The 13,168-nt window shown below is 43.2% G+C and overlaps 1 protein-coding gene across 2 annotated transcripts in view; it reads right to left on the bottom strand.

Moving 5' to 3' along the window:
• Nucleotides 1-2: 2 nt before the first annotated feature.
• LOC110534338 (programmed cell death protein 4) overlaps nt 3-13,168 on the bottom strand; it is a 32,822-nt gene continuing 19,656 nt past the window's right edge. For both annotated transcript variants that reach the window (XM_036933420.2, XM_090187189.1), the window contains exons 5-12: nt 12,519-12,632; nt 12,097-12,318; nt 11,721-11,818; nt 10,090-10,204; nt 4,039-4,146; nt 2,680-2,787; nt 2,249-2,388; nt 3-1,919 (exon numbers count right to left, since the gene is read on the bottom strand). In XM_036933420.2, coding sequence (XP_036789315.2) covers nt 1,868-1,919; nt 2,249-2,388; nt 2,680-2,787; nt 4,039-4,146; nt 10,090-10,204; nt 11,721-11,818; nt 12,097-12,318; nt 12,519-12,632 — 957 coding nt within the window. In that variant the 3' untranslated portion in view covers nt 3-1,867. The remainder of the gene's footprint in view (nt 1,920-2,248; nt 2,389-2,679; nt 2,788-4,038; nt 4,147-10,089; nt 10,205-11,720; nt 11,819-12,096; nt 12,319-12,518; nt 12,633-13,168) is intronic.

Below are 13,168 nucleotides of genomic sequence, written 5' to 3' on the forward strand. Positions count from 1 at the left end.
TATTACACTGAAGAGAAATATGGAATTTTATTGAAATTGTAAAATTAACTGCATGAGGAAGGGCATTGGAAACAGTTCCAACCTTTAAGTGGTTCATTAGCTTATACAAAGATGTCTCTGTGGGGCTTATGTATAAAAACCCTCAGTATTCTTTTTGGACATATTCACATAAGCTGGACACAATGCATTGAACTGTGAATATGATTGAGATCCTTATCAAACTGCAGTTGTGTGATTTGTATATGTAACAAGACTAAAGATTTTCTTTTATGCATCAGTTATGAACTGCTCAATTTCAACGCTGTAAAATAAGTGATTGTATGGAGAATGGCAATCAGGAACATGCGATTCAGAGCTGATGACTCGGGAGTAAACGCTGACGTCAGGCACATCCTCTGAGCCCTAGGTAGCGATGACCACTCACTTCTAGCTCATTCTTAAAGCCATTCCCAAACCAGTTTATGTAAACAAAACGGGGGTGATGACACTCAACCCCAGTTTTGTTACGATTTTTTTAAAATCAATGACAAGCGGTATGTTTTCCCCATCCAGAACCCTCACATTACGAATCGGAGCTTATTACTTTACATTAGTCAAAGACAGGAAAAATCCATTTCATTCTCATACGAGACCCTCGATCAGCGATAAGACTTGTTTTCTTCGCACTCTCCTAGGGCCAGACCTGGGTTCAAATGTATTTTCTTTCACATACTTGAGCTTTTGATGTAGCCTGCCTGGAGTGCCAAAGGTAGGGAGACTAATTAGTTTCCATTGGACCAGACAAGTCTAATCAAGAGCAATAATGTACTTGATGATAACCCTACTTTTTAAACCCAGGTCTGCCTAAAAGAGATTTCACTGGTTGACATCTAACAGTTGGAGTTCGTGAATGAAACATCACACTACAAAAGCCTGCAGGGTGTTCCAGTTTGTCTATCAACAGCTCAGTGAAAGGAAGAGGGGTTCTAGAGAGCCTGAGTATTTGTACTGTATATTTCGAGATGCCGATTCCCGACTCCCATTCTGACACTCAATTACAGTGTACTAGTCAGGAGAGTCCTCCACTAAGGGGAAGGAGGAAGGCCCTGATCTGGGCTCTGTTTATAAACCAGACAGGCCTTTGTAACTGCTGCTGTGCTTAAAACAGTTTAGCAACCCTGCCTAGGAACGAGATACACAAACGTGGAGTGGACAGATAAATAATCCAACTGACACAGAGCAAAACCACCAACAGGAAGAAAAATATAACTGTCTTTATGTAATTACAGAACGCTTTGGCCAAAAATAAATGCAGAGGTCCAGGTCATTCCAAAGAGCGATTCAGTTCATAAGAGCTTGCAATGCAGTATGCTGACAATTTGTCTTTTTTGACAAGTGCTTTGTATTTTTTTTATGAGCGTTATACATGCTAAGCAAAAATAACATTTGAAAGACAGTCAATGGTGTAGCAAAAAAAAATGTTAAGCCAAAATAACCCGTGGCCAGCACAAGACAATACATAATCCACTTCCCACTTCCCCGTTGACCCTTAACCCCATGATGCCATCTTAAGTGACTCCATTGACCCCCCTTTCTCCATGGTCTCAACTCAAGACTCAAAGAACAGACTGAAAAGAATAATCACCAACCCCATGTTTTTTTTGTTGCTTTCTTACAAAAATGACCAGAGAGAGAGAGAAAAAAAAAGATTGCCCGGGCCTTTCTCCTCGGTCCTCCTTCACCTGATGTCGGTGTGTGGTGGTGATGAGTGGGTCGGAGATAAAGCAGAGGAGTCTGACCGCGAGCCTGCCCAGCCTCAGGCCTGCGGATCTAGAGGGGGGGGGGGGGGGGGGGGTGTCGAGCAACCCCCCCACCCCCCTCCTACACACTAGTTCTTGATCAGGCCCCCGTCTCCCTCACTCACAAACCGCTTCCGCCCCCTGGTGGACAGAGAACAGGTGATTCAGTACTTCATAGGCTACCAATGAGCTTAGAGACGAGTCCTCAGCCTTACAATATAAAACACTTGGGGCCTAGTGAAAAGCCTTTTCTAAAGTAATTAATATACTCATTGAGTGGGTTTACATGTACGCTAATAACTTGATTGAAGTGATGGGTCAATGTTTTTAGTCTTATGCAGAAATAGTGCAGTGATTCACCCTCATAATATGCAGGGAATTGTTGATTTTTCTCAAATGCAATCGCAGAATCCTGGAGGGACTGACTATACCCAAGTGACTAAATGAAAGGGAGTTTACAACACACTGACCTGGAGGGACAGGAGTCCCTCAACTGTTTGGTGATAACAGACTCCTGGTAGCAGAGGTCCGTAAAGGACTCCATGATGGAGTGGGCATGAGGCACATCCAGGTTAATCTCTGGCAGCTCGTCATACACACGCTGGAAGCCCTGGATGTTACAACACAATACTTGATGAGTAAGCCAATCATAGGGCAATATAAGAGAAGATTAATCAATTCAGTCACTTCAGAGCTTGTCAGGTAACAAACAAATGCCTTGACAGTGACTACAGAGAATAACTATATATACTGTAGTTATAATTCATGCTATGTTAATTGTAGTGCTGGAAAAGGAAAACCTGCAGTCATTTCACTGGAAATAGTTTAGAAGTTAGTTATTTTTGTGTGCTAGTGCTACCAGTGAATTTGGTGGTACTTTCTGGCGCGTAAGGGGACGTACCCGGTTCATCTGGTCCACTGTGATGAGGCCAATTTTCCAGAAGGCCTGGAGGAGCTTACACATCTTGACGGCCGTGTCCCCCTTGGACTCTAGCACCATGACAACAGCCTGGCGACCAGCCAGGAGAAGAGAGGAGAAGATGCATTAGACTTCATGCTGACGTCTGAACAGGATGTTTCATGTACAAAGTTGTGTAAAATAAAAAGTGCCCTAAATGGCACCCTATTCCCTATGTAGTGCATTACCATTGCCCAGCGCACTATAAAGGGAACAGTGTGCCATTTGGAACACCGGTTATGTCATGGACAGTGTCTTAAATTCTCTTATGTGGATTGTCAGCTTGACCAAGATGAGACTGAAGAGTGGAGGAATAATGACAAAAGGCGCTGGTCATCTTGCTATTTTCAGTGAGGTTTCAATCCCTTATTTAACCACATTGGGGCATCATTGCTTTAATTCTCACCATACTGCATGGATTTGGCAATCTTGAGTAACCGATTACATTTAATTAGTATCTAGGATACTGCTGCTGGTGGAATAATGTTAAGTAATAGTTTGCAAGATAACAGACAAACAAATCAAACTTTATTTGCAGCAGAATGGACCATAGATGCATTTAAGATTTTATGACTTAGTTTTACCATTATTAAAAAGATTACGCCACACATATTCAACATTGCACACATAGCCAAATAGCTACAAAAAAAAAAGATAGATGACAGATATTTCACCGGATGTATAAATGAGACATCTGGTTGGCTTTTCCTCTCACTACCAAATATGGTAGGAAGCCCAGTGGCCAGCAGTGGGAGAAGATTGAGCTAGATGGATTTAGCTAATTTAATGAAACATTTGATCTCTATGCAGTAAAAAAAAAAAAAAAAAAAAAAAAAAAATTAAACAGAATACAGAATACAGTTCTCTTGCATTTTACAATAGCTAACTTTTAGCTACCTACAAACAGTAACATTACTTTAGCTCATGCCCTCTATAAAACATTTGATCTAATTTAGATAATGTATAAAATGTAACTATTTATCTTGGTGGCGTTAAGTCTCAACAACGACTAGTTACTCCCTCTTCAAATTTCATCTCATTTTTAACTTAATTTGAATATGACAATTATTGACGTCACTAAGCCATCTGATAGACCAATAAACGAGACTTTGAAAAACCCATCGACACTTGATCCCGCCTACTCGGCTCGCTTGCCTCCCATTGGAAACGACAGGATGTGGCCTCTCTTATTAGAACATCTTTGGTATATGGTTGCCAAATAACATTTTCCCCTTCTGTTGCAAGACATTTTTTGATAGTGTGCCCTTCTAAACTGGACCCAAAGCGCTTTGTAGTGTTTACCTCGTAGACAAGCTCGTGGTGGAAGTGAGGTACTTCTAGGTCCCGCAGGCAGCGTTCCGCCTCCTTCACCTCTCCCGATACCAAGTACTCCTTCAGCAGAAAGTTCATCTGAAACATATCGAAAGTATGAATCAAATCACTCCATCATTCACCACCCATGGTGAAAATACTGCCCAATGTGGATTTGACCGACCAAAGGATCAAAGACTTATCCCACTGAACTAAAGCCTAAATCCAATAGATAAAATATGCATCTTATCTATAGTTTGACATTTCTCAGCAGTGACTACCGGGCCTGGTTTATTTGGTAGTGCAAGGTTTTTCCTGTCAAACGGTAATCATGAATCGGGGAGAGGACTCCCAAGCGACTACTGGCTGGACAAATGGAGCAAATAGTCAATCACGATGCTCAATGACAAACAATGTCTGGTTTTGTGTGTAGTACTCAACCCTCGTTTCTGGTCAGTTATGAACCGTGAGTACAACTGCAATTCCGCAAACACTTGGTGCTTCGCTGGCTGTTGGTCGACAAGTCTTTAGTTGAACATATGATGTTTTATACATGGTACATGTACATGGTGTACAAGACACCTGTCTGAGTAGACTAATCTATTGTGAAGGCAGTGGGGATGGCACAGTCCATCAGACTAAGACATGCTACTGAAATTGTATAGGGTTATATTATGTAAGGACAATGATGCAGCACTAATATTTTCTCCTGCTTTGGATAGAGGTCGCTGCTGCACATACCAACACGTAGACGAGTCACAAGACACAGGCCTCCTTATTGTCCTTAGAATTTCTAAGCAAACAGCTGGAGGCAGGGCTTTCTCCTATAGAGCTCCATTTTTATGTAATGGTCTGCCTATTCATGTGAGAGACGCAAACTTGATCTTGACCTTTAAGTCTTTATTGAAGACTCATCTCTTCAGTAGGTCCTATGATTGAGTGTAGTCTGACCCAGGGGTGCAAAGGTGAACAGCAAGGCACTGGAGCGACGAACCATCTTTGCTGTCTTTGCCTGGCCGGCTCCCCTCTTCACTGAGATTCTCTGCTTCTGACCCTATTACGGGGGCTGGGTCACTGGCTTACTAGTGCCCTTTCATGCCTCCCCTTGGAGGAGTGTGTCACTTGGGTGGGTTGAGTCACTGACATGATCATGTCCGGTTTTGCACCCCCTCGGGGTCGTGCCGGTGTAGGAGCTCTTCGTAGGCTATAATTAGCCCCTTCTCAGGGTAGTACGTTGGCCTGTTTATCCCTCTAGTGGTGTGGAGGCTGTGTATAGTGGGTGGGGTGATATCCTGCCGGGTTGGCCCTGTCCGGGGGTATCTATGCTGCAATAGTCTGTGCCGGGGGGCTAGGGTCAGTCTGTTATATCTGGTGTAATTCTCCTGTCTCATCTGGTGTCCTGTGTGAATTTAAGTATGCGCCCTCCAATTCGCGCTCTCCCTCTCCTCCCGGAGGACCTGTGCTCTAGGACCATGCCTCAGGAATGCCTGGCCTGATGACTCCTGGCTGTCCCCAGTCCACCTGGTTGTGCTGCTGCTCCAGTGACAACTGTTCTGCCTGCGGCTATGGAACCCTGACCTGTTCACTGGACGTGCTGCTGTTTTCAACTCTCCCTCTCCTGCTGTTTAGAACTCTGATTGCTCCGCTATAAAAAGCAAACTGATATTTACTCCTGAGGTAATAACCAGTTACACCCTCTATAACCACTAGTTGACCCTGCTGGTCATCTATGAACATCTTGAAAAACAATCTGGCCCTTAACCTGTCTGGGAACGGGGTTCCGCTAGCCAACAGCCAATGAAATTGCAGGGCGCCAAATACAAATCAACAGAAATCTCAAATCAAATTTCTCCAACATACAACTATGGCACCCTTTTAAAGATAAAATTCTCGTTAATCCAGCCAGTGTCGAATTTCAAAAATGCTATACAGGGGAAGCTCCACAAACGATTGTTAGGTCCCCACCAAGTCACAGAAAAACATTTGATCTTCATCAGATGACACTCATAGGACTTCATGTTACACAATACATGTATGTTTTGTTCGATAAAGTGCATATTTATATCCAAAAATCTAATTTTACATTGGCGTGTTATGTTCAGTAGTTCCAAAACATGCAGTGAGTTTGCAGAGAGCCACATCAATTTACAGAAATACTCATTATAAATGTTGATGAAAATACAAGTTATGCATGGAACTTTAGATAAACGTCGCTAATGCAACCGCTGTGTTAGATTTCAAAAAAAACTTTACGGAAAAAGCATACCATGCAATAATCTGAGTACGGAGCTCAGAGCCCAAACCAGCCAAAATAAATATCTGCCATGTTGCGCAGTCAACATTAGTCAGAAATAGCATTATAAATATTCACTTTCCTTTGATGATCTTCATCAGAATGCACTCCCAGGAATCCCAGTTCCACAATAAATGTTTGATTTGTTTGATAAAGTTCATAATTTATGTCCATATACCTCCTTTTGTTAGGGAGTTTGGTAAACAAATCTTAACGTACGTGCAACTTCCAGCGGAAAGGTCGGACAGAAATTCCAAAAAGTTATATTACTGGTCGTAGAAACATATCAAACGATGTATTGAAATCAATCTTCAGGATGTTTATATCATAAAAGTTCAATTGTGTTCCAACCGGAGAATTCCATTGTCTGTAGAAAAGCAATGGAACGGGAGCTACCTCATGTGAATGCACGTGACTGAGCTCGTGGTTGCTGGCAGACCTCTGACTCATTCCCCTCTCATTCAGCCCCCCTTCATAGTAGAAGCATCAAACAACATTCTAAAGACGGTTGACATCTAGTGGAGGCCTTAGGAAGTGCAACATAGGGGCTGAGTTGAAAAACTACAAACCTCAGATTTTCCACTTCCTGTTTGGATTTTTTCTCAGGTTTTTGCCTGCCATATGAGTTCTGTTATACTCACAGACGTCATTCAAACAGTTTTAGAAACTGCAGAGTTTTCTATCCAATACTACTAATAATATGCATATATTAGCATCTGGGACTGAGGAGGCAGTTTACTCTGGGCATGTTTTTCATCCAAAAGTAAAAATGCTGCCCCCTATCCCAATGAAGTTAATGGCAGTGTCCCACCCGGGTACCTCAGAGCCAGGTACCTCTAGGGTGTTTTTCATAGCCCCCATGCCTATACATCTGCATTGCTTGCCATTTGGGGTTTTAGGCTGGGTTTCTGTATTTGCACTTTGATAAATCTATTTATAAACCAATTTTTACATCAGCAGATGTGAGTCATGATTTGAAATGCAATCAAGCATTTTAGTTTTAAAATAAGTGACTAATTAGCGTAAACAATAAATAAACCGCTCCATGTCGGCAATTGCATTCACAAATGCATGAGACTTTAGTCTTTGCTGTAATTAAGGGCCATACCAAGATTTCCCCCATTTCAACTTTCACGTCATCTGCATCCATTTTGCTCTCACATATGTATTCCGGTGTTCAGAGTTTATAACAAATGTATTAATGTAATATGCTATAGGTCAGGCCCGATGCAATTTATACACCTGTCATGTAAAGAGAGCAAGGGTTGAGGGAATAAGGAATGTTTTTCCTGAACAAATCATTTTGGTAACAGAACCGTTCAGTCAAATGGCTATAATTATTTTGCCGGTTCAGCACCACCGAAAGCGTGGTCGCTGCAGCAGGGAAAGAGAGACACAGTGGGTCAGTCAGTCTTTTGTTTTTTATTGCACAGCAAGTCTGAGCCCGGCCAGGCACAATCAAATCAATTGCGGTCGGACTCCCTCTAGTCATGTGTGTCATTTCATCAAACGGTGCACTTAAAGCATCAGACAAGCTCAGTGCATATAGTTGATTTGATTAAAACACAGGATGTGTCTATATGAATTTTTTTTTGTAACCAATCGATTGGTCGAAAGAACAGACGAGACTCAGTCGACAAAGTACATTTTTTGTCTTTGTTGTCTGGGATAGCCTTATTGGTTCTGTTGGTACGGCCCCAGCTGTAAACAATCTCTTATGGAATGCACTTGCAGGAGAGAACACCTAGCCCCCCAAACACACACCCTCTCCAAACATCCCTCAGCTGGAGCAGGCACACTGCCGACTACCCCCCTCCATAGTGAAGCAGTGAAATGGGGTTCCAGCGGTTGCTGCCGCTGGGGGTTTACTGGTGTTCAATCTTCAATCTCGTGACCAAGGCTTCACCCCTGAGCAGTAAGCATGGTACTGCCATACAATACCAATCCGGTCCTCTGGCAGACAGTGTTTAAGTGGTGAGAATAAGGGCATAAAGGCACGGCCAAGGGGGATAAAAGCCCAGATTAAGAGAAGCCAGACAGACAGACAGACTTGTGTCCCAAATGGCACCCTGACCCAATTCCCTTTAAAGTGCACTACTTATGGGCTCTGGTTAAAAGCAGTACACTAAAGGATATAGGGTGCCATTTGGGACACAAAGGATGCTCACGAAGACTCCTAGTCACTCACAGCACTGACTTATCAGTCCTATTCGGTTTGTGTATTCAATGGTACGGTATTCAATAAACCCTGGCTTAAATGTCTGTGCAGTAGTCACAGGCAGCTTTGTTTACAAATATACTCTACACACACCCAGGGGAATAAGGGCACTTGTCTGACTCTACACACACATCCCTGTATCATCCGGTTCTTGGAGCGTGTTGTCAAATCACACCCTGAAATGGTTATTTCCAGGTCATGAAAGAAAGCTCCAGGGAGCCTCACCACAGTACCAAATCCGTGTGAAAACGCAACAGGGGGATACTGCTATTCAAATCTCTTAATATCCATACTCTTGACTTCAATGTAGTCTGTGGCAGAGCGATTTGATCAAACCCAGACGAAAGAGGCAAAATCTGTTTCCCTAATAACCCTATCCCCCATGTTGTGCACTACTTTTGGCCAGGACCCGTAGGGCTCTGGTCAGTAATGCAGTATACAGGCGATAAGGTGCCATTTGGCACGCACGCTAGTAGCTCCTGTTCTGGCAGGCTGTGTGCCCTCTGTAGCCCAGTGAAGACCCACTCGATCAGGGCCTGAGGCCCAACAAGGACAGGCAGGAAATTTAAACCTGGTCTGGAGTCTGCAGCCTACAGAGACTAACGTACAGAGACTAACGTATAATGAGTTACACAATTCTCTTGCTCTGCATACTCATTGATGACATGCGTGTGTGCAGCCGTGCACATTCACACACACGGGTGCCAAATTATCCATTTAGTTCAGGGAGCAAAGGCCCCTTTGACCCCTCTAGACTATACAAATGCATGCACACACCCCTCATGACTTGAAAACCTGCACTCAGGTGTGTGTGTCCCTGTGCATCGGTTTACCCTGTGAGTGAGTATTGGCCTCTTTGTTCCAGGCTTTGCAGTCAGATCCAAGCTCTGAGGGACAGCATTGTGCTGACATCAGCCTAGCAGGGCTTCCCGTGGCTCTTTTCCCAGCATGCAGTTCTCTCTCCGCCTTGTTGTGTTTATGTTACATAACAGACGAGTGCAGATCCAGAACACCAGACAGGCAGTATGTGTCCAAATGGCACCCTATTCCATGTTTAGTGCACTACATTTGGGGACTATTTAGTAAATAGGGTGCCATTTGGGACACAACCTGACAGAGCCCGTCTCTCTGCACCGAGAGTATCAGTTCAGGTGGAGAGAACAAAAAGGTAATCTCGACTGTGTGTAAATACAGTTGACCCGCAATGAAAGGCTGCAGAGAAATATAACAAAGCTCTCCATTGATTGGTTTTGCATGTTTCTAGCTCTGATAGATGGGTGTTAGCTGAATATATTGCACTTCAAATAATAAACAGAACCCAGGTGTTGCCATTTACCCATATTTGATTCTCATTAGGTTTCTCCTATCACTTCCAACAAGGCATCACATTTCATGCATGCAGAGACAACATCCGGAATGGGAGGTTGCTTGTCTAACTGGAATGTTTTGTAATGAGTCACAAGACACAACACTGGCATGTGATGATTGGCAGGCAGGGAGCCAGGTCTACTTGGCAGCGAGGGCCTCTTACCTCTTTGACGAGGTGTTTGACAGGTCTGAGGCCACCACCCACGCCCCACACGTTGTCTAGCCGCACCATCTCCCTCTTCATGGAGAGGAGCACCGCCGCGCGGTCCAACGCAGCTCTGTGAGGAGGGGAATAACCACAGCAGTCATCCTCGTGACCATAACCACGGAGACGCAATGAGAAAAAGGGGAACGTGTCAAGTCACGGCTAGATATTGAACATGGTCACATGAATTCAGAACAAAATGATTTTCTGAATAAAATTGGCCAGGGAATGTGTATTACAAAACAGTGTCAGGTAACAGCAGGTTAACTACAACATGGACATTCCCAACTCATCAGAATAAATAACAGTATAATTTGCATTGGAATTTGCATTCTCAGGTTGGAGTAGTGCAGCTAACAGAAAATGGGAGATTAAACATTAGGTAAAACCAAAAATGGTAATCCTAGGCATGACATGTGGCTACAATCAGTTCTGGAGAGGGATCATTCAGTTGCTTGGAGAATGACTACGCTTTCATGGTGAGAAGACGGAAACATTTACCCTGGCCCCTTATCAGGCGGTTCTTAAGCGATTATCTGACGACATCAGCGACAGAGGTAGGTAACCACCGCTTTGATGTGGAGTGGGCTATTCCCCCATGTTCCTTGTTGGCCACATATCTAAGGTCAATTTCTTTGGGATAGGGGGCAGCATTTTCACTTTTGGATGAATAGCGTGCCCAGAGTGAACTGCCTCCTACTCAGTCCCAGATGCTAATATATGCATATTATTATTATTAGTATTGGATAGAAAACACTGAAGTTTCTAAAACTGTTTGAATGATGTCTGAGTATAACAGAACTCATATGGCAGGCAAAAACCTGAGAAAAAATCCAAATAGGAATTGGGAAATCTGAGATTTGTAGTTTTTGAACTCACCCCTATCGAATACAGTGGGATATGGGTTATTTTGCACTTCCTAAGGCTTCCACTAGATGTCAACCATCTTTAGAACTTTGTTTCAGTCTTCTCATGTGAAGGGGGGCCGGATGGGAGCGGTTTGACTAAGGGGTCTGCCTGCAGCCTCGTTCTCAGTCACGCGCTTTCACATGAGGTAGCTCTCGTTCCATTGCTTTTCTACAGACAATGGAATTCTCCGGTTGGAACATGATTTAACTTTTATGATAAAAACATCCTAAAGATTTATTCTATACTTAGTTTGACAAGTTTCTTCGCCCTGTAATATAACTTTTTGAACTTTTCGTCCAACTGGACCAGATCGCACTTTTGGATTTGTTTACCAAGCGCCCTAACAAAAGAAGCTATTGGACATAAATTATGGACATTATTGAACAAAACAAGCATTTATTGTGGAACTGAGATTCCTGGGAGTGCATTCTGATGAAGATCAAAATGTAAGTGAATATTTATAATGCTATTTATGAATAATGCTGAATATCCAACATGGTGTATATTTCTCTGGCTGGTTTGGGCTCTGAGCGCTGTTCTCAGATTATGATTTTTCCGAAGTTAAAAAAAAATCTGACACAGCAGTTGCATTAAGGTAAACGTTTATCTAAAGTTTCATGATTAACACTTGAATTTTCATCAACATTTATAATGAGAATTGACCTCTAACCCCTGCTCACCTAGCGTGGTCGCAGTCCACCTTGCCTTTGTAGCGGTCCAGGAATGCCATAGGTAGAGCGTGGTCTGCGATGGCTCGGGCAATAAACTGTCCCAGCATCTGTAGAGTTGGAGAGAGTTAAAGGTTAAACCTACGGTATATGATCGGTTATTCTAAGTAAATAAAAAATGGGGTTGGGTTTAAAGCAGCATGACAAATTATAATTTGTCTTAAAGAAAATGTACAAAGACTGCATAACAAATGGCTCCCTATTTATTCCTTATGTAGTGCACTACTTCAGACCAGAGACCCTTGGTCCCTGGTCAAAAGTAGTGTACTAAATAGGGAATAAAGTGCCATTTGTGACAAAGACAATGTATTTTCCCCCTATCCAGTACCTGTGGAGCCTCTGGCGTGTCCAGCATAAGTTCGGGCAGCTCTTTGAGGATTTTGTCGAAGGCGCGGGCCATGTCGGAGTCCGAGAGCACCTTGCCGACCAGGTCACGGAGCAGCCTGGAGGTGAGCTCCCGGTGGCTGGCCTTCCCCTCTAGAGACAGGGACACTGCCAGGCTGGAGAACTCATACTTGTGGTGGCCCAGGTTCAGCTCCTTCAGCAGCATCTGGGAGTGGAAGAGGGGGTAGGGTACACACACAGAAAGAGAAACACGCACATAAAGACAGTTAACGTGAAGTAAAATGATATGTCGGAACTCTGCGTGGTAGAGACAAAACAGTAAACAAAAAATGGATGCACCATCACCTAAAGGCCTCCTCAAATAACCAACCTCTTCCTCGCTTTAGTACAACATCAAACACTTACTTGGACCTCTTTTGTGTCCCCATGCTCAAAGTACTCCCGTACGATGGGGTTGACTGTCTTCTCCAGTTCCCTCTCGTCCACCTCTGGAACAACTGTTGCGTACACAGTGTCTCCCTTCAAAATGAAACAGACATTATAGGTCAGGAATAGCCATCTAATAACATGGCCGGCCCGCTCATTAGGCAGGATTAGCCTGTAATTCTGAAATGCTACTGATGAATTTGTTAAGTCCAATGCAGCTGTTGTTATTTCAATATCAAACCATTTCTGGGTAACAATGAAGTACCTTACTGTGATTGTTTTCAATTAATGGTCAAAAATAAATAAAATGGCTTCTTAGCAAAGAGCAATTTTTCAAGCAAGAATTCTGCTAGCTCTGTCCAAGTGGTGAGGCAAACTAATTTACTACATAGTGACGTCACCATGGAAGGCCAAAACTCCCTCCCACCAAAACAGGCAGAAATGTCAGGTGGTCTTTTCAAACAGTTTTTAAACTAAAAAAGGGCAAATTCATAATTTGTACAATTTCACAGTACTATTCCAACCTTAGGTCAAAATCTATGTAAAACACAGGAAGAAAAATCACTGACTGCACTGGGCCTTTAAGGTATATTGTAGGGGTCAATTACTGCCATCATATTTAGGCTGAA

The sequence above is a fragment of the Oncorhynchus mykiss genome, chromosome 10 (assembly GCF_057628025.1).
Source record: "Oncorhynchus mykiss isolate SJ-2025 chromosome 10, ASM5762802v1, whole genome shotgun sequence".
In the NCBI taxonomy this organism is placed as follows: Eukaryota; Metazoa; Chordata; class Actinopteri; order Salmoniformes; family Salmonidae; genus Oncorhynchus; species Oncorhynchus mykiss.